The following is a 22,739-nucleotide window of genomic DNA, read 5'->3' on the forward strand; positions in this document are numbered from 1 at the left end:
TTCTTTTAGCTGCGGGTGATGACGGAGCATGTGGGCTTGCGGATTTGAAGTGTTTCTGAAGTACTTAACTTTCATTTTGCAGATTTTGCACACTGCATAAGTCATGTCAAGCTCCTTCTTATGCAGCAAATAATAAAATCCAAAATGCACCCAAACATTTGCCTTCAGCAAAGACGGTGCTGGCTGAATTAGCTCTTCATCCGCCGTGCTAAGCTTCAGCTCACAAATGTTTGAAGCACGCCGGACCCGCCCCCCGCGGAGACGCTGTAGTACGGAAGCCGTTGCCTGACAAACAGTACACGCAGCGAGTAAGCAAGGAAATGTTTAATAAAATGCTTTTTAAAAATCGATTCTTGGACATTTTGGATCGATTCAGAATCGTAATAAATAAGAATCCCAATTTGCACGTGAATCGATTTTTTTTTTTTTTTTTCTTTTTTCAACACCCCTAGTAATTATGTAGCTGCATATTAACATTAATCACACTGGTCAACACGATTTTTCTTGCATGGAGTTTTTCAATGGATTTTGGGTAATTTGGGGGCACTGAATCCAAATCTGGTGTTAGTTTTTGCCAGTCACATCATGTTTATGAGATATGAAAACATATTTCTCCTATCAAGCATTAAAGCAAAAGCTGCAGTCTCGCACACCTCTTCAATGCCATAAATTATATTACGGCTCTTGTTCACATTTCGTGAACCAAGTTTTAAAACTGTGCTTTTGAAGCTGCGTTTGTGCATGATTTGTGGCTTCAAACTTGAGTGAATGAATAACTTTTGCGTAATCCATCAATACAGAACACGCAGATTGCAAAAAATGTAACGGGACAGAGGAAATCTGAGCTCAGACTCAGCACCCCAAGATTACCTTAAATTATTTTTCAAAATCCATGCAAGAATTTTTTGGACCAGTGTAGTAATAATGCATTTTATTTATGTAGCACTTTTTAAAATACTTGCACTTTGCAATGCATAATAAAATGATTTAAAAACACATTTAGAAAATCAAACATGATTGAAAGTAAATCTGAAAATGCTTGTTTTGATAAGTGAGTTGAATGAACAGGTATCTTGTCCATGCATGACATGAAGTGAATTTGCTTCTTTCCATTGTTTTTATCAATTAGTGTTGATAATTGGAATAAATGTATTAACTGCCCTTTACTAAACACATTGGTTGTTACATACCGAAGCAGTGTCCAATCATTCTTTATTTTGCTGGTGCGAAAAATTTATTCGAGCGTGAACACCACCACCCTCTTTCGGACTGTATATTTGCCTTTGTAATTTGAATTGTAAAGTACGTACAAAGTTTTGTGTGTTGTCTTGAATTGCTGCCACTGCATTGACCCCTTCACGAGTTAACTGTGCAGTTCTTTAACTACATGATCATTCTAATAAAACATCGATGGGACTTTGCTTTAATGTGGAAAATACAGCGCAGTACTTACACACAGTCCATCTCTCATCATTTGAGATTTTACTGTAAGTCCTCGGGGTGGGTCGATTCCTTCCCCCATTGTACTTGATCTTTGCCAGCAACACCTTGCTTCAGACACTTGAACACATTCTTTAAAATATTAGCAACTTGATTAAAAACAGCTGTAGGGCTGAGCTGACTCAATGAGAAGAAGAAAAAAGCCTATTTTTGTTGTCTTTTTACCTCTAGGACCTGGAGGGTCTGGACGATGGAAGCAACGATCGCTATGCCACCAATGGAGCAAACCGTCATCCAGTCAACAGTGACCAAGAGGCACCCTCTTCCAGGTGACCATTATTAAGCACATTTTCATTCATAGCAAGTTTCACATCATTTTGCTATACTATGCAAACATCACCTTGCTGTAGGCTGCTGCGCCGTTCAAGGTGTACCCATGCTGCATTAGTCCATCTACATCTTTCCCACTCCAAAACTCTTGGTGGCAGCATTGGTGCCAAACAAGCTAACGCTGACAGGCTAACCTTGCTTTGCGGACTTGATGGTAGTTTTCATAACTGGTGACTTGGGTGCAAGTATTAAAAAATCTGTGACCAACATATGGACTCCGTAACCATGGAGTAACAGTGTTTATTATATGGTGTGTGATTTTGCCAACTTCTGATTGGCCCATTCGCCACTTTCTGAGCTGTACCACATGCCAAGTTGACTGCTGGTGGAGCCGAGTACACCTCGCGTGCAGCGTAGCTCTAGCCAATCGAGCGACGCCTTCTATCGATAACGCGATACGCCGCCTACTTTGGCCCGCTTCGAGTTGCGTCCTGCGTCGTCATGACGACACCATGTACACAATGCAGTAAAAACTAACGGCACAGAAAAAAAACGCTGCTGGCTGCAGCTGCTCCTCGGTCTTCTCTCACAAATGAATTTAAATATAGTCCATAAAAGTCCTGTTCACAGACTGATTGCCAGAGACAGGACATGTCAACGTTCAGTAAAAAGTCCGGACATCTCCAGTCCACTCACAGACGATTCTTCGTGCACGCACATGTGAACAATTAAAAGAAAAAAGGCTGCCTGCGCTCCTCACTCTCCGCAAACTCTCTCATCACTGTGTTAAAGAAAGGACATAAGTCCTGCTCACAGACTGATTGCCAGAGACAGGACATGTCCACATCAGGTATAACTTCCGGCAATCTCCACATTTACTCACGGACGGTTGAATGTTGATAACCATTTGTAAAATCCAGGCGGCTTTTGATGGCTTTCAGTGGAGTGAGTATATGAGAAATTGTTTAACAGCTGGACATGTTCCAACTTGTCCTTAAGGCTTCCAACAGAGGTGTTTTTCCTGTGGCGGAGCGTCGCGGCAGCTGCGAGCCGACGTTGCAATCCGCCCGCACGTCTTTCATTAAAAAAATCTCCTTTAACAGTGGAATATCCGGATAAAATGCTGAAACCGACTTCTTCTGAAACTTCTCTGTTCTCTCACGACGTCCTGGATCAATAGAGCCTGAAATGTGGAGGTTTTCAGCTTGAAACAGGCTGACGACGGCGCCTGGGACCGCTGCGCGACGTCTCGCTCCGTGGGAAGTCCTTAAAGTGACAGTATCACCTCAAAATCTCTCATCAGGCGTTAAAATTTTCACGGAAAACCAGCTTAATTTTTCGAACCATGTCCACTTCGATGTGCCTCACGGGTTTAGAAAAAATTTTGATCAAACAAAGCGCCAGTCTCTCAACAACTTCTCAGACAAAGGAATTCCGACGAGGGGCTGGACGACTCCTCCCACAAGGAGTGCTCACAGGCGAATGACGTCACCGACAGACGTGGAAAAACTCACGCATGCGCACGAGGGTTCAAGCATGTCTGACGTAAAAACATATGAATGAAATCCATATAGTTTTTGAAAAAAATAAAAAAGACCTATACTTTATTGACAGACCTCGTATTCTTCTTAAAACACTGTGCAAGCAGATTACTGGTTTAAATTAGACATCAGTACCACAGTTCAAGCAGGCTCAGTACACTCTTAGGTGAATGAAGCGAAGACGTAGCTGCAGGTCAATTGACGGGGAATCTAATGGCACAAAAAGCTGCGGCCATGTAGTAATCATAGTGATGCAAAAAAGTTTCAGGTTAACAGGAGCTTAAAAACTATTTGAGTAAAGAACCTGTACAGAGTTTTTCTTCTGCGTTTGTTTTTTCACTGGGTTATAGTGCTGTGTATATTTCACCTTCTTCACCTTCTTTCTGCAACTTGAATTGCAGAAAATTGTTTTGTTTCCACTAAATTTGGCCAAATAAATATCCAATCTCAAGAATTTGTGTACAAATCACATTAATTTAACAAAAAACATGATATAAATGCTTAAACAATGAACATCATGCTAAAATGGAAAGTGACCACTGATGTGCCAAAAAACACTTTTTTCCAAAGTTAAAAAGCAGCAATCGGTGGCTGCGTGTTTTGAGTAGTTTTCAAATCCAAAATGATGCACTTTTGATAATATTGACTAGCTTAGTAGATTTAGTTGATAAATTATAAAAATAATAATGTGGCTCAGGTAGGAGAGCACTTGTCCATTAAGCTGCTGAACTCCACATTGGTCTGTGTGTTCAAGCCAACATCTTGCCTGGGAACGTCTGACATCACTGAAGTGAGAATGGAGTGTATGCAGCCACATGCAGCAGCCTCCACAAAACAACTGCCAGTTTTTTTTTTTTGTTTTGTTTTTTTGTACGGCTGTCTGAGTGCTTTTAAGTTGAATATCCCTGAACTTTTCATAGAGATGCTGTGATGTCACTGCAGTGCCTTTTGAGGCATCTAGGAGAAGTTTGTTTTTGCTATTTCTGTCTACAGTCAACTGATTTGTCACTCAAAATCTATCACAATAGAGACAAAAACTCATCTGTCATAGGAGATTGCATAGATGCTATGTACCCTAAGAATGTGTTACTAGCGGACAAGGGAACGTTTGGCTGCTGTGTCATGAAGCAACAAATGCGTTTTGGGCCATATGTAGAACCTTGTGTTTATGCAAGATTGAACACGTTAATATTTATTTCAGTCAGGAGAGGCGTTGAATGAAAACCCGGTGCAAAGCACAGCATGACTGTCATCGCTAGTTTCCACCTGACAAAGGTGTCATTTTTCCACTCAGCACCTGCATCCTGTAAATTACGATACCATTTGTTTGTGAGCTTGCTGGTCTAAAAATGAGGTGTGGTCACATATAAAGTCATACGCCACCCGAAAGCGCTTTAGACCATCAAAACCCTCATCTAAAGTCCTGTGCAGTACAATGTAACAGACGTACACTCTGCTTACCTTCACATATTGCCACCTGTTGCCAGTAGAGTTATAACATTAATATTATGGTGAGTGTAGGCAAGGAAAAAGAAAAGTGAGTGAGAAGGGGAGGAAAAAACTTACGAAATCTTGTGCATATTCTCTGTTGCCCTTGCTGTCTTGCTGTTTCTCAGAGGAGCAACATGTGTAAAATGCACAGTAAAGTGTATCGCAGCACCTCAAGGCATTTTGCTGACTATGTGCTCTGGCAGAGTGGCACTATTCCATTAATGCTTTCATGTGCATCAGCTTCCTCATGCACCTGGCATGCTCCGTTTAAAGAAAAGAACAGGCACTGTTCTGATTATTCTGATTGTGGTTATGTTCAGACTACAATACACCCATGCGCTCATTCATTGTCTGAACGTAGTAACTTGAGCTCTTTTAACGCTGGTATTTCCTACCACAAATGGCAGCGTGTGCTTGGACACACCTCAAATTAACTGCGCCCTATGCACAAATTGTTTGGCTTCCACCCTCAAAATAGGGCTCATCATGATGAAGTCTAATCCGGTCTACATCTCACGTTGCATCACCCTTTTGTATGCACAGTAGGTCTGTGAAACACGCACAGACATGAAGCGTGCAGCGATCCATGTTGTGTTCAGTTTGCAGTCTTTATCATACATGTTGCGCTCAAATGCCTGCTGTACCTGGATTATCTTTCAGACAGTTGTTTACAAGTTATCTTCCCTCTTTCTGTCTGTAACTCCCCCTTTCATTGTCCCTTTTTTGGAAATATTTTAGACTGCCTGAGACTTGTTTAAGCATGAAAATGGAAGAACATGAGACTTCAGACAAACCCTCCCTGAAGGAACAGAATGAAAACGCTGGCGTTCTGGAGGAAGAAGATAAGGTAGTGGATTCTCACCATTTCCTAATAAGGCCTATAAACTCTTAAAATAAATCCCCTCTAAATGCTTATCTCTGCTCATTGTTTTTGCAAACAAGCTTTTCACTGTTGCCGTGTCATGATTGTGAGTCATCTTACTGCTGCCTTCAAGCCAATTTCTAAACTATTAACACTTTTTTGTTCAAGTTTAGTTTTGTTGTTTTGTGCAAACTGCCGTTCTCATGACTGATGCACAGTAAAAAAAAAAAAAAAAAAAAAAAAGACAAACATTCATTTACTCTAGCAATGACTGACAGAAGTTAACGTGATCTGACAGCTAATAAAAATAATGCATGCTGTAACGGCACAAAAATGCCCACACACATATCGCACGATATAGTGTTTCTCATTTAAGCAGACCGCCTGGCTCGCGCTGCGCTTTCAGTCTCAGCTGGCTTCACCGCCTGCTTCTTCCTTCATCTCTCCCACCATCATTACTCCCTCTTGACCTCTGACCTGTAAGTCAGGCTGCCTGTGCTTGTTCCAAGTTGTCAGAATGAGAGTGCATGCAACCCATGCAGAAGGTGTGATTTGTCCGACTTCAACAAACCCTTACATGGATAAAAGAAAGTATTAGAAAACATTTCAAAGACATACGAGGTCTGTGATTTAAAAAAAAAGCAGTCCTTTTTATTTTTTTCAAAAAATAAATGGATTTGATTCATATGTTTTTAGGACAAGCTTGAACCCTTGTGCGCATGCGTGAGTTTTGTCATGCCTGTCGGTGACGTCATTCGTCTACGGGCAGGCTTTGAGTGAGGTGTGGACTCTGTGGTCTGAGGCGCTGCAGGGAGACGGCGCGCGTTGCTTTATCAAATTTTTTCAGGACCGGTGAGGGATATCCATGTGGACACTATTCGAGAAATTCAGCTGGTTTTCGGTGAAAAGTTTAATTGCTGATGAGAGATTGTGGAGTTTCTTTCGCTTTAAGCACAGCCCACAAAGCGGATCGGCGCGGTCGGAGGTGGCGTCCGTCTGGCTGTTTCGAGCTGAAAACATCCTAATTTAAAGCTCTGTTCACCCAGGACGTCGTCAGAGAACAGAGAAGTTTCAGAAGAGGCCGGCATGAGGAGTTTATGCGGACATTCCACTGTTAAAGGAGATTTTGTAATAAAAGAACGTGCGGACGAATTTGCCGAGTCGGGTCCGTGACGCGCCCCAAATCCGTTCGCGCCGCCACAGGAAAAACACTTCCGTGTTGAAAACCATTTGTAAAATGCAGGCGGCTTTTGATGGCTTTCAACAAGTGAGTATCTGAGAAATTGTTTAACAGCTGGGCATGTTCCAACTTGTCCGTTAAGGTTTCCAACAGAGGTGTTTTTCCTGTGGCGACCCCCCGAGGTCGGGTCCGGCCCGACATGCGAATCTGCCCGCACGTTCTTTCATTACAAAATCTCCTTTAACAGTGGAATGTCTGGATAAACTCCTGATCCCGAATTCTTCTGAAAGTTCTCTGTTATCTCACGACGTCTTGGGTCCACAGAGCCTGAAATTAGGAAGTTTTCAGCTTGAAACAGCGAGACGACGCCACCTCGGAGCACAGATCGCCGTCAGGTGCCGTGGGCCGTCCTTACGGTGACAGGAGAACTCCAAAATCTCTCATCAGCCGTTAAAATTTTCACAGAAAACCAGCTGAATTTATCGAATGGTGTCCACTCAGTTATGCCTTACAGTTTTTGAAAAAATTTTGATCAAACAAAGCAGCAGTCTCTGAGCCATTCCTAAACAATGAAAAAATCGACGAGAGGGTGGGCCACTCCTCACTCAAAGACTGCCCACAGGCAAATGACGTAACCGACAGGCGTGAAAAAACTCTCGCATGCCCACGAGGGTTCAAGCATGTCTGATGTAATCACACGTGATTCAAATCCATATAGTTTTTGAAAAAAATAATAAGGTCCGTTACTTTTCGAACAGACCTCGTAAACGTAATGTTGAAAGTTTGACTTTGTAGATTACATGGGTGAACACTTGTGTCTCAGAGTAATAACACAACTCGACAAAATGTTTCTTTTGTCAATGTGTTTATGCTGTGAATCACATTAGAAATAGATTTGCAAAGATAATTTCAGATTTTTTTTTTTTTTTTTTACTGTTTTACATATACAGTGCATGTGGAAAGTATTCAGTGCTTCACTCTTTCCACATTTTATGTTACAGCCTTATTACAAAATTGAGTAAATTCATTTCTTCTTTAAAAATTCTACTCACAACACCCCATAATGACAGCATGAAAAAAGGTGGAGTTTTGTTTGTAAATTAAAGTGCATGTCGCATGTGTTTTAACGTCCCAGTTAGCAACACAACATCAAAGTACTCATGATTGCCAATCTCTGTGCCCACATGTGCTCATAATTAGTCGTTTCTGATTTTTAATTCCTCTCCTGAAACGACGTAACAGGTGCATTTCCGGAAAACGTCTCACTCAGCAATTCTCGGCATTTCTCTGCATGTGGCATAGTTAACAGCAAAACACAAACATCCCAGACACAGATAGAGCAAAACAAATGTGGTTCTGTTCGAGAACAAAGCTTCTGAGCTTTTCTTTGAAAGCAGTGGCTCGTATTTACAGAGGAGATGACACACTTCACCCCAGAGTCTGTCGGATTTTGGATCTTAAAGTGTAGCTGACACCAAAAAATGTGCACAAATAACCACTAAAAATGATGAAATGTTGATATTTTAAAAAATCCTGAACAATAAAAGTCGTTGATAAGCGCGCATGTGAAGGATAAACTACAGCTGTCTGAAGCCTGCGCTCTATTTCAGCCCTCAGCCATGGCCATATTGTTGCTACATCATCACCGAAATGGCACCTGCTGATTCAAGCCCAAATAAAGTCCAGACTGAATGTGTGTCTTAATAAGCTGTGGGGGACACAGCTTTATGGGTTTGAGCCTTATTTAGGTGACAATGAGGGAGACGAAACTTGGAGGAAAACCTTCAGTCTGGCAACAGTGACTACATTGACAGAATGGTGGTTATAAAAAGACAGAATGGTGATTATAAAATAAATAAATAAATGATGCAGGCTTTGTGTTCTTTTCAATGGAGCTATTTACTTTGTGTGTGTGTGTGTGTGTGTGTGTGTGTGTGCGCACAGTTGTTTTAACCCCCAACTTAGAGAGACTTCTGGCTGAACAATATATAATCAGTATTAAGCTTGCAGACTCTCTCAAATGTCATAAAACTGTCAATCTCTATAAGGAACTTTTTAAAAGAGAATTAATGTTGAATAATCCCTTAAAAGAAAAAAAACAACTGACATGCAGGTTAAAATGTCTGTTATGCTGTTTTAACCTGCATATCAGCTGTTTATTGCCGCTTAATGGACATGGAATGTCTCTGTGATGACACAGAGATATATATATGTATATGCAGGGTTGGGAGGGTTACTTTAAAAATGTATTCTGATACCGTTACTAGTTACCTGTTGAAAAATGTAATCAGTAACGTAATCCAAGTACCATAATATTAAAGTAATGTAATTTGATTACTTTCAATTACTTCTGGATTACTCCAATATCAAATATGCTAATACAGACAAAAGAAACTAAATATAAATAGTCTTGACTACATAGTACAGTTACAAAAAAAACTGTTTCTTTTACATGGCATGCTCTGTTTTACTTCACATTATGAATTAAGAGTGCCACAATATTGTTTTAAACACACCCAGTGTTCACCTGCTAATGAAAACTCAGGTGGTGGGCGGATGAATTTGTAATTAAAAGTGGCTTGCAGAACAATATACAAAACAAAAAAAAGTCTACTACTTGTTCAGTAAATTCGCACCATGTTTAACATATCAGTCCACTTATTGAACTTTCAAAATAAGAACAACAGCATAATGAAAACCATTAAGTAAATACTGTCAGTAAGGAGGTGTGGTCACCATTTTACTTCCGGGCAAGTTAGTGATTTGCGTGCATAGAAGTTCAAGAAACAGGTGGAATATGCCGGAAAAGTGCGCATGTTGGCAAAGCCACAAACAGAGGAACAAGGGAGACAATATTTCCTTCCATAAGTAAGTGGTTTTGGTTCTTCTTGTCACTTTATCCGTGATATTTGCATGATAAACAGCTGTATGTTTCCTGCCGTACCTGTGTCGCCCGATGACACAGACCATTAACTCTTCACTTATTTCTAGTTGATATTTTCCACTGCGAGACCAATGTCTAGTTAAAATACTTGTCGTTAGTGATTAAAATTGTTCAAGACTGGGGATTTTTTTTTTTTTTTATTTGCACCTTAAAGTAATGAGATTATAATGACCCGGTTTCCGTAGCTGTTTGCTGCGAATGCCGTATACTTTGAAACCGGTCACGGAAGTGCACAAAGTAATGCCACTGGATCATTGGATGGCCACGGATGCCGTATACTTTGAAACCGGTCACGGAAGTGCACAAAGTAATGCCACTGGATCATTGGATGGCCACTAACAGCCTAAATCTAAATTGTTATCCTTTAACAATTAAAAACTAAGAAGTCACATGTACATAAATATTTACAACCTTTGCCACTACTTTGTTGATGCACCTTTGGCAGCAATTACAGCCTCATGTCTTCTTGAATATGATGTCCATTCCACTTTGCAGCACTTCTCAAGCTCCATTAGGTTGGAAGGGAGCATGAGCGCACAACCATTTTCAGATCACTCCAGAAATGTACGGTCTGTTCAGTCGGACATTGACAGAGTTGTCCTGAAGCCACTCCTTTGATATAGCACAAAGCTTATTGATGTTGGTGGATCGAATCATTTCCTAACGATACCCGAAAGGAACCGGTTCTCGATACCCATCCCTAGTCACCCCAGTCTGAGGTCAAGGCACTCTGGAGCAGGTTTTCATCCAGGATGTCTCTGTACATTGCTGCATTCATCTTTCCCTCAATCCTGACTAGTCTCCCAGTTCCTGCTGCTGAAAAACATCCCCACAGCATGATGCTGCCACCACCATGCTTCACTGTAGGGATGGTGCCTAGTTTTCTTCAAACATGATGCCTGATATTCACACCAAAGAGTTCAAGCTTTGTCTCATCAAACCAGAAAATTTTGTTTCTCGTGGTCTGAGAGTCCTTCAGGTGCCTTTTGGTAAACTCCAGGTGGGCTGCCATGTGTCTTTTACTAAGGAGTGGCTTCCGTCTGTCCACTCTGCCATACAGGCCTGAATGGTGGATTGCTGCAGAGATGGTTGTCCTTCTGGAAGGTTCTCCTCTCTCCACAGAGGAATGCTGGAGCTCTGACAGAGTGACCATCAGGTTCTTGGTCACCTCTCTGACTTAAGGCCCTTCTCGCCCGATCACTCAGTTTAGACACGCAGCCAGCTGTAGGAAGAGTCTTGCTGGATCCGAAGTTCCATTTACAGATGATGGAGGCCACTGTGCTTATTGGGACACCTAAAAGCAGCAGAAATGTTTCTGTACCCTTCCCCAGATTTGGCCCTCAAGACAGTCCTGTCTTTGAGGTCAATAGACAGTTCCTTTGACTTCATGCTTGGCTTGTTCTCTGACATGCACTATCAACTGTGGGACCTTATATGCACACAGGTGTGTGTCTTTCCAAATCATGTCCAATCAACTGAATTTACCCCAGGTGGACTCCAGTTAAGCTGTAGAAACATCTCAAGGATGATCAGTGAAACCAGGATCCCACCTGAACCCAATTTTGAGCTTAATTGCAAAGGCCGTGAATACATGTGATTTCTTTTTTTTTCTTTTTTTTTTTTTTTTTAATAAATTTGCAAAAATCTAAAGAAGAAAAAAACTTTTTTCACATTGTCATTATGGGGTATTATGTGTAGATTTTTTAGGAAAAAAAATAGATTGCATCCATTTTGGAATAAGGCTGTAACATAAAAAAAAAACATGTTGGAAAAAAAGTGCCTTTAATATTTTCCTGGTACATTGTATATACCCCCAAGGACTAAATTCCGCCTTTTGCAGGTTGTATGTCCTCTGCAGTTTTTATGTTCTGTCGCTGTGTACACACATTTAGATGATGCATTTTGGGTTTGTGGGGATTTTGTCTTGTATGGGTGTCAAACTCCAACCCCTCGTCCACGTTGTCACACCTGTCTAACAAATCAAGTGGGTTTGCCTGTTGGAGGTGAAATACAATGGGGACTTTGTTTGCCCAGTGTTCACTATGGTAGCAGTGAAGACCCAACAGGAACCCTGAACACAAGACAGCTAACGTGACTCTGATGAAACAAGAAGTCCTCAATGGAGCATCAAGCGAAGGAAGTGATGGCTTGTCGCCCAACGGTTGTGAATGACAGATGAAGGCTGCTGCAGGTCTTCAGACCCCCGTCGTCTGGGATTTACCAGCCATTGGACCAGTTTAAGGATCTGTCAAGGACCGTGTGTTTGTCGGCATGCAATGACATTCCTACATTAAACAAACCCACTCACAGGCATCTCTAGATTGACACCTGGATGTAGAATCCGATCCGGGAATTGATCAAGAGTTGAGAATGTCCCTACTTCTGGACTCTACCTCTTTCTTTGATCTTCCTCGACACCGAGGGATTGCCAGGACAACAAAACTGTCTGTGAACAGTAAAAATGAAGGATAAATGACGCTTGATCATTGCACCATCAGTATCTCCTGGAGAGTTGATAAATTTTGATTAATTTTGATAATTGGTTCATAAATATATTTGCTTATTAATGAAACGGAAATTATCTTATTTACCTCATTAACAATGCATGTCAGACACTTGACACTTATCCCATAGGTATTCCCCATGAAGTCAGTGAGCTGATTGGATTATAAACTGTTTGATGCGGATATATAAGAAGGGAATCCACTTGAGAATGCTAGACTTTATATTCACAAATGTGTGTGTATGATGATGATGACATATCCAAATATAGTAATTATGGTGCTCGTATGAATAAAATAAAACCCAGAATTCTCGGGTACCTAAATTTAAAGCGCTCCTGCTATTTACATCCTTTCAAGTAGTGGGTTGCCAAGGTAATGGCAACCCACTACTTTGAAAAGTTGGAATGTTGTTGTGCACATTATAGTTGAAATCAGAACTTTTTATACTTGTTTTTGTAGGAAATGACACCAGGCAATATGGAAAATGCAATTTTTAAGCTGCATTACAATCATAATAGTCTTATTTGCTTGAAATCAATGTCTCTCTCCCTCTCTGCATCAGCCTTTCACCCTCCTCTGTGGCCAGGCTCTCTCCCACAGCAGGAGCAGAGACTCCTCTCCCCCTGCTTCTCCTCCTCACCAGCCTGCCTCACTGCAGCGCCAAGACTCTGGGCCTCGGGGCATCAAGGGAATCCTGAAGAAAAGCCGCTCCACTAGCGTGGAGTCAGACCATAGCGAGAGTTTCACTCCAGCTCGACAAAGCAGCGTCACTCTTAGCCACCCAGAGAGCGAGGAGGAGGAAGAGTTGGAGGAAGACGACCAAGTAAACTGTGAAGGAGACGGAGAGGACGACTTGTTTGGTCAAGATTTCACAGATGGTGGGAGCTTCAGTGCCCAGAGACAACACAAAGCGGGCAGCGGCAGCAGCAGCAGCAGTCGAGGGAGTCTGGATGAGATGCGGAGTCTTTCGCCTGATGAAAGCTTGGAAAAGACATCCACAGTGTCTGAGGATGTCGATGAACTGGAAAGCAGTTTGGAAGGAAGCCTGAGTTCTTCGCTTCAACAAAGGTCATTGCAAACACAGTGACAGAATTCTGAAAGACTCCAAAGTCATATAGACCAGGGAATAGTGGGACATTGGTCCTTTCTGATCAGTGACCATGAGAGCAATAAAAGGCGTTTTTGCAAGTAAGGTATGCACCAGAGGTGGGACGAAGTCACCATCAAGTCACTCTCAAGTTATGAGTCAGCAAGTCTCAAGTCATAATGGCCACCAATTGTTTGCAAGCTGACTTGAGACTTGCAGATTCATGACTTGAGAATGACTTGACAGTGACTTTGTTCCACCTCTGCAGCCTACATGCACATACCAAGTTTGGCGGAAGTTGCCCCAAGCGCCTTAGAGGAGTAATGGAACAAACACATATTTCTCAAATTATAGTGTGATTTTCATATAATAGTGTAGTATAACGTAGAAGAAGTGTTTGGAAAAAAAACAAACTGAAGTTAAAAATTAAAAAGTGCCAATACGTCTCATATTCTGTAGGCTGGCTGAGTTCAGTAGTGGAGAAGATGAGAAGAGGGTCAAAGTGAAGAAGTTAAAGTCCACTGAGTTGATCCAGACACCACTGGCTGATCGTTTCAGTCAGCTGAAAGATGCTGAAAATGCTTGGAAGAAGAAGGTAAGGATACTTTCAGTCGACAAACGGCAGCAGGTTAAAGTAGATTGTTCAGTGATTTGCTGCAGAGAACTCACAGCCCTTCACTCGTATGATTCCTCCACACTTTCCACACCTTTGTGAATTCACCAGATAGCTGAGATGCCTTTCTTTAGGACGGGCTGACGGTGGGTAAAGCGGAACGTGAGAACAAAGGCTACTGCAGGAATCCTGCCGTATGTTGGTGCATCTTGTTGCACAGATAAAGATGTGGGTGGAGTTTTTTATTTTACTAATTTTGCCCCCACCAAGAAATACTTTTGAGATGGATTGAGACTGTTTATTGTTTCAAGGGCTCAGGAGTGCCGCAGTTTTAAGAGTGGCAGTCCCAAGGTTTCACAAAAAAGCCTTTTTCTCTTGTTAAAATAAAGTCCTATAACCGTAACCAAACACCTTCAAACTCTCCAGGCATAAGACTGCATCTTAAATCAGTCTGCCCTCTGGAACATAAAAGGGGAGGACATTTTATTATTTTAATACTTATAATTAACCACATTCATAAGCAATCCCTTGTCATTTATGTTGACTTTCAAATCTCAGATGCATTTTGTCACCCACTTTGCACCGGTCAGCAAACCGTAGCATACTCAAGCAGGTGCAGGACCTCCACGTAGTAAAAAAAACAAATCAATTCCATTTAAAAAGAAAAAAAAAAGTTCAGATTCTGCAAATGGAAAACACTGGAGAGCCAATGGTGTGCTGATATGCTGAGACAGTGCAATTTAATGTGACAGTTTGCCACATGGAACCCTGATGAAAGCCTCACAATATTAAATTTTACAGCAAGTTGGAGGTGATGTAATGTTTATTTAAACAAATTCCTCCTTGGATTGGATCTTTCAACATCTGTAATCCCCTTCAAGCATTTTGAATTTGGTCTCTAACCTTCGGACAAGTTTGCTTCATCCTGTAAAAAGCCACTAAAGTACCGCAGGGGTTTACAGGCAGCCAAAAACTTAAAAAAAAAAAAAATGCCATCATCTAAATACTGGGAAGTGATCTATATTATGAAAAATCAACACAAAACATATACCATAGTATTTTAGCTTGTTTCCAGTAATGGAACAAAAACAGCAGCTTTGGCAACACATGCATAAGAATTGATGCCAAAATAGGGTTAAAGGGTTTGAGGAGCCCCCCCCCCCCCAAAAAAAAAAAATAATAACCTGTGATGGACTGGTGTCCCATGTAGAGAGAGTCATTGACTCTCAACCCCTTCATTCTGTGGTGTCCTGTAGCAGTTCTTTGAAGATCATTATTGAAACACTGCCACAATGTTGTGATGCATAAAACTCTAAAAGTCTTTGATCCATGGAGGATTTCATCCAGATTTTGACTTTAAAGGAGCAGTTTGAAGATTAAAGTAGTCCAGGTTAAACTCTTGCTCAAATAAGATCAATATTAAAGGAGTCATATCATGTAAAACCTGTGATACAGTACTGTCACCATCTAAAAAGGGAGAGATACTGCGATATTAAATTTTGGTCACCCCTAGCACTGGCACCAATGGGCCTCAGGGTCTATATATGAGATCCCTCTTCTTTCTCAATTCCATTTGAGTTTATTGCCTGTGAATGAATTCACTACTGTGCTGCTTGTTGAAATAAAGTCTTCACAGCTGTAGAATGATGAAATACAGTTAATGAAATAAATAAATTACTGAATTTATCATGTTGGTGTTGGCGGTGGTGCATTAAATTAGATACTCTGACTGTGTTCTTATTTCTTGTTTTTCACTTGAGCAGAAACAGTTCATTTGCTTTTTCTGTTTAGAATAAAAACAGGAATCTGACATTTTATCCCACAGACTGCCAAACCAGAGCAGATGCCGTCGCGCTTTGGCTGAAGTGTGGGAAATCTGGAAATGTAGCATGCACGGTCATCTCCAAAAAACTCCAGATGTTTCCTGTTAAAGCTGCTAAGCGTTTCTATACACCACTGCAGTGTTGTAAATTTATTTCAGACTCAATCAGTTGCATCTTTAGACTAAAGTAACAAAGTACTGCTCTTTTGTAAATATAAATTTAGTCACAACGTAGCATTAAATTACACTGTGAAAAATGTGGTCCTGTTGCAAAAGTCGCGCTGATAGTTTAAAAAAAGGGGGGGGGATCAAACTTGACTAGACTCTTGTCTTCATATTGCAGTGATGCTTAATGGGGCTTGTTTTTCCGATGAATCAAAGCACAGAGACATCAGCCTGTCTCGGCTGGGTTTAGTCTCTATAAATATCTTTGCTGAAATTAACTTAGCATGAGTCATAATGCCACAGTACTAATGATATTTTGTTAAAATTGCTTCATGTTTTGACGAGACGATTAATGAACTCATTTGGGTGGTTTGTACGCTGCAAAAATAAAAAAATAAGGCATTTTCTTTTAAGTTAACAAGTCCACTAACGGATAAGATGCTTTCACTTTGGCATTGGCTACGGGTACGGACCCGTATCTACAGAGACCGTTCTAAAGATACGGAGGGTGTCTTACCGACCAATCAGAATGCGCAGATATGTCAGTACTCGCACCATATGCGGCTAAAGGTCCGGTGTCACGTACAATTCTTTCTGCCTCGCTTAGAAAACAGCACTTTGAACATGAGATGGATGGACGATGAAAGAAGCAAAACACCTTCGCAGTTTATGTCGATATTTTGATGAATTTCTTCATTTACATTTGATGAATTTCTTAAATTACAGCAGCTTCGATAAACAATTACTCGAATGATTATCAGCACGATGGCACTAGAAGACAGTTGCCAGTTTTGGCTTCTGAAACGGGAGAAAAAAGAAACGGCACAGTTCAGCTGAAGCAGTAGTGGACGTAAAATATTCTGTGTCTGTTAAGCGCTTCACCGCTTGTTCCATGTGTGTATTTCCCCCCGGTGTCACGTACGTCCACTCAGTGAACCTCGGTCCGTACCTTTAGAGGTCCCACAGAAGATACGGATGTATGTACCTGTAGCCACTTCGTTTCACTTTATCCCAAAGACTTGAAGGCTCCTTTCATGTGCCCGTGAATTGGAATGATTCATATTGCATTGTTTCTTGGTGCCGTTTGTTCCCTCTCACAAGCGACCTCTTTCCTTTACATCCCTAACGCCCCTGTTTTCAATCTCTGAGACAAGCATAAATGACCCGGATCTCAGATTTGCTCTCTCATGGTAAAATCTGCTTCCTCCAGCTGTGGCACTTGGAGACAGCTGTCTTAGTTTCCCTACTGTACTTACTCTCCTCAGTTTATTGATGTTCCCTTTTCCCCCCTTTATTCCTCTTCCAACTCTCCCTCCCCTTTTCACCTTTCTCTTCAGTTTCCTCTGTCCCCACCTCCGGATCTCTACCCCTTTCTTTGACTTTGACACCTGCCTGTCAGCTTTTCTTTTCAGGTGAGTGTGTTTGCATATGTGTGCTGTCGATGTGCTTGCTTATATTTATTTATTCATATACACTGAACAAAAACATAAACGTAACACTTTGGAGGCGGCTTATGGTTGAGAAATGAACATTGAATTCACGGGCAACAGCTCAGGTGGACATTCCTGCAGTCAGCATGCCAATTGCACGCTCCTTCTAAACTTGCGACATCTGTGGCATTGTGCTTTGTGATAAAACTGAACATTTCAGAGTGGCCTTTTATTGTGGCCAGCCTAAGGCACACCTGTGCAATAATCATGCTGTCTAATCAACATCTTGATATGCCACACCTGTGAGATGGATTATCTCAGCAAAGAAGTGCTCAGTAACACAGATTTAGACAGATTTCTGAATAATATTTGAGAGCAATAGGTCTTTTGTGTATATTAAAATGGTTTAGCTCATTGAGTTCAGCTCATGAAAAATGGGAACAAAAACAAAAGTGTTGCCTTTATATTTTTGTTCAGTGTCTTCTGCCTACACTCTTAACAGTGGGATTGGAACTGGACTATCAATATCTGGACCTGGGTTTGATTCCTGGTCTATGTCCTTGGACAAGATTTGATCTCCACCGGTCCCAGTTAACCCAGAATTAATGGGTAGCAGCCTAGGCTGGGGAAGTAACCTGTGTTGGACTGGCATCCCATCCATGGACAGTCATAGACTCTTGCCCCCTTCACACTATGGTGTGTGGGGATAAGCTCTGGCACCACTGTCAAATTAGAGCTGTCAACACACTTGCTGTTGTTAAACAAATGTGGTTCTCTGGAAATCAGTTGGTAGATATCAGTATGTGTGGTTTTGGCGTGAGGTGTTGCCTGCACTGTACAGTAGAACATGGTTGAGAAAAATGGTTTGTGGCAGTGGTTTGAGGCCAAGACCCTTTTCACTGCTCCCCTCTTTGATGTCCTGTATTTCTGCTCATTACTGACTTCATAGATGGGCTGCTAGCTAGAAGAACAGTATGGTGTACCGTGCTTCTGAAAAATATTCACAGCGCTTCACTTTTTACACATTTTGTTATGTTACAGCCTTATTCCAAAATGGATTAAATTTTTTTCCTCAAATTTCTACACATAATACCCCATAATGACAATGTGAAAAAAGTTGTTGGGTTTTTTTGGGGGTTTTTTTTTGGGGGGGGGGGGGGGTGCAAATTTATTACAAATAAAAAACTAAGAAATCACATGTACATAAATATTCACAGCCTTTGCCACAAAGCTCAAAATTGAGCTCAAGTGCATCCTGTTTCTACTGATCATCCTTGAGATGTTTCTACATCTTATTTGGAGTCCACCTGGGGTAAATTAAATTGATTGGACATGATTTTGAAAGGCACACATGAGTCTACATATAAAGACCCAAAGTTGGTGATGCATGTCAGAGCACAAACCAAGCGTTAAATCAAAGGAATTCTCTGTAGACCTCCGAGACAGGATTGTCTTTTCAGAGCTGGCCACCCGTCTAAACTGAGCAGTCAGGGGAGAAGTCAGGGAGGTGACTAAAAACATGATGGTCACTCTGTCAGAGCTCCAGCATTCCTCTGTGGAGAGAGGAGAAACTTCCAGAAAGACAACCATCTCTGCAGCAATCCACCAATCAGACCTGTATGGTAGAGTGGCCAGACGGAAGCCACTCTTTAGTAAAAGGCACATGGCAGACCGCCTGGAGTTTGTCAAAAGGCACCTGAAGGACTTTCAGACCATGAGAAGCAAAATTCTCTGGTCTGATGAGACAAAGATTGAACTCTTTGGCATGATTGCCAGGCGTCATGTTTGGAGGAAACCAGGCACCATCCCTATAGTGAAGCATGGTGGTGGCAACATCATGCTGTGGGGATGTTTTTCAGCAACACGAACTGTGAGACTAGTCAAGATTGAGGGAAAGATGAATGCAGCAACACAATGACCCTAAGCACACAGCCAAGATATCAGAGGAGTGGCTTCAGGACAACTCTGTGAATGTCCTTGAGTGACCCAGCCAGAGCCTAGACCTGAATCTGATTGAACATCTCTGAAGAGATCTGAAAATGGCTGTGCACCGACGCTCACCATTCAACCTGATGGAGCTTGAGAGGTGCTGCAAAGAGGAATGGGCAAAACTGCCCAAAGGTAGGTGCACCAAGTCTCTGGGATCATATTCAAGAATACTTGAGCCTGTAATTGCTGCCAAAGGTGCATCAACAAAGTATTGAGCAAAGGGAACAAATACTTATGAACATGTGATGTCTTAGTTTTTTATTTTTAATAAATTTGCAAAAATAAAAAAAAAAAAAAACAACTTTTTTTCATGTTGTCATTACAGGGTGTTGTGAGTAGAATTATGAGGGGGAAAATGAATTTACTCCATTTTGAAATAAAGCTGTAAGATAAAATGTGAAAAAAGTGAAGCACTGTGAATACTTTCTCGAAGCACTTTACATATGACCTGACTCTGAATAACGTATTTCTTTTATTTTGTGCTACTTATTCACATTCATTTAATATGTAGTTTTCTAAGAATGTATGGAATTATTATTCTGAAAAAAAAATCATGTAAATATTATTTCTTCTCTTGGCTGTCAATAATTTGTCATCCATACTGGTTTCTAGACATGTGCTGTAACTGGTAACTGAGGATGTGTATACGAGATCTGTTAGAAAAGTATCTGACCTTTTTATTTTTTTCGAAAACTATATGGATTTGAATCACGTGTTATTGCATCAGCCAAGCTTGAACCTTCGTGCGCATGCGTGAGTTTTTTCACGCCTGTCGGTTGCGTCATTCGCCTGTGAGCATGCTTTGTGTGAGCACTGGTCCACCCCTCTCGTCGTTTTTTTTATTGCGAATAAATGTCTGAATGATTTGGAGCTTTGCTGCATCAATTTTTTTTCCAGAAACTGTGAGAGACCTCCAGGTGGACACCGTTCGGAAAATTTATATGGCTTTCAGGGACGATTTTGTGGGGATTACACAGATTAAGGAGTGTTACTGCCGCTTTAAGGATGGCCCACAGCGTCTGAGAGCGCGCATAGCGCCGATCATCAGGCTCACACCCCGCTGAAACAACCAGATCATTTCCAGCGTAACACGCGGAACTCCTCCGCACGTCTGTCTCAGTGTGCCGAAAAAGTCCTGAAGTCCACGTCTTCCGCTATTCCTGTGCTAGTCAGATGACATACCGGATCAAGACAGCATCCAGTTTAGAAATGAACGGCACATTCCACTGTTACAGGAGTTGTTTTCATGGAAAGAAAAGCGGAGGGACGCGCCACGGAGCCGTTCATTACGCGGCACAAAACCACCTCCGTGTTGGTCTCACAGGACGGCTTTCAGGTGGATTTCAGGCGGCTGTTGGTTGCTTTTCAGTCGTGTGATTATCCGAGAAATTCAGCATGAGCTGGACATGCCCTAACTTGTCCTGTGAGGCTTCATCACGGCGTTGCTTTGCGCCATGCGGCTCCACCGCGACGTGCGGAACTCCGCTCCTCTTTCCATGACAAAAACTCCTGTAACAGTGGAATGTGCCGTTCATTTCTAAATTGGACGCTGTCTTGATCCAGTATGTCATCTGACTAGCACAGGAATTGTGAAAAGACGTGGACATCAGCACTTTTTCGGCACATTGAGACAGACGTGCGGAGGAGTTCCGAGTGTCGCGGTGGAGCCACATGGTGCAAAGCAACGCCGTGATGAAGCCTCACAGGACATGTTCTGGCATGTCCAGCTCATCCACAATTTCTCGGTTAGTCACACGACTGAAAAGCAACCGACAGTCGTCTGAAATCCACCTGAAAGCCGTCCTGTGAGACCAACACGGAGGTGGTTTTGTGCCGCGTCATGAACGGTTCCGTGGCGCATCCCTCCGCTTTTCTTTCCATCAAAAAAAACTCCTGTAACAGTGGAATGTGCCGAAAAAGTGCTGATGTCCAAATCTCCTGCCTTTTTGTGAAAGTCAGACGACGTCCCAGATCAACAAAGCCTTCACGTTGGAAATGATCTGGTTGTTTCAGTGGGGTGTGAGCCTGTCGATCGGCGCTCGGAGCGCGGCGCGCTCTCAGACGCTGTGGGCCGTCCTTAAAGCGGCAGTAACACTCCTTAATCTGTGTAATCCCCACAAAATCGTCCCTGAAAGCCATATTAATTTTCCGAACGGTGTCCACCTGGAGGTCTCTCAGTTTCTGGAAAAAAATTGATGCAGCAAAGCTCCAAATCGTTCAGACATTTATTCACAATAAAAAAACGAGAGGGTGGACCACTGCTCACACAAAGCCTGCTCACAGGCGAATGATGCAACCGACAGGCGTGAAGAAACTCACGCATGCGCACGAAGGTTCAAGCTTGGCTGATGCTCTTGTATATAATTGAAAATTTTGAAAGTGGCCAAAAAAGAATTGAGCACCCCTCCCTCCCCAGGTGAATTGATCAGTTGTACTTTAATTCTGTCACATGCTCTGTTTCTTTCAGTCACTACCCAGAGTTCATGACCTAAGTCAGGGCTGACCATAGAATCAACAACTAAACTGAGAGCTTCAGCATCTGGCTCGAGTCCTTCTTGAACACAATAGTCTGACGCAACACTGCCTCAGTCTGAATGCCAACCTCAGATTCCATTTTCCCGTCACGCATGAACAAGACACAAAAACATTTTTTAGTTTTTCACTTGAGGCTTTAACTTGATCCCAAACAACAGGGACCTGAATATCAGTGTTCAGTCATGGAATTCAGACTGAATTGGAATTGATAATTTTTCTACTCTTACTTGTGCTGGGTTTCATTCATTCATTTTCTATACCTGCTTACTCCAATCAAGGGTCACGGGAAGAATGGAGCCTACCCCAGCAGTCAGACAAACTTGTGCTGGGATTAGAATTACCGTAGGAGAAAACTGAACTGTCTACATTCAGCCCCAGTGTGTTAGACTTTCCTCTCTGTGTGCACGTGTTAAATGTGCTTCTTTGAGCTTTTGTCTCATGTATCACTTTGTTTGACCACATCATGACAGAGTGTTTTAACTTTGGAGTGGAACATTTGTAACACTTTATGTTTATGTGAGAGACAAAAAAAAAAGCAAGAGAGGTGGCAAGAAATGGAATGTTGAGTTGAATGAATAGAAGACTGAGAATCGTAGTGCGCGACTACACTTATACATTCATTCATGTAAACGATTCCACAGGAAGTCTTTTAGCCAAATTGAGCTCTTGACTAGAGGCCAGAGAAATGGAAATACTCACTCACCTTGGACTTTTCAAGACAATTATTACATTTGAGAGCCTACAGACTTTGTGTTAAGGTGCCCTGACACTTGCACGACTTTGATGCATGCACGTCGTCATGACCA

The 22,739-nt window shown here is 41.9% G+C and overlaps 1 protein-coding gene across 2 annotated transcripts in view; it reads left to right on the plus strand.

Annotated features, from left to right (window-relative positions):
* Positions 1-22,739, plus strand: part of svild (supervillin d) — a 114,826-nt gene that overhangs the window by 60,962 nt on the left and 31,125 nt on the right. For both annotated transcript variants that reach the window (XM_034194745.1, XM_034194746.1), the window contains 4 exons: positions 1,672-1,769; positions 5,541-5,649; positions 12,855-13,360; positions 13,839-13,974. In XM_034194745.1, coding sequence (XP_034050636.1) covers positions 1,672-1,769; positions 5,541-5,649; positions 12,855-13,360; positions 13,839-13,974 — 849 coding nt within the window. The remainder of the gene's footprint in view (positions 1-1,671; positions 1,770-5,540; positions 5,650-12,854; positions 13,361-13,838; positions 13,975-22,739) is intronic.

The sequence above is a fragment of the Thalassophryne amazonica genome, chromosome 18 (assembly GCF_902500255.1).
Source record: "Thalassophryne amazonica chromosome 18, fThaAma1.1, whole genome shotgun sequence".
In the NCBI taxonomy this organism is placed as follows: Eukaryota; Metazoa; Chordata; class Actinopteri; order Batrachoidiformes; family Batrachoididae; genus Thalassophryne; species Thalassophryne amazonica.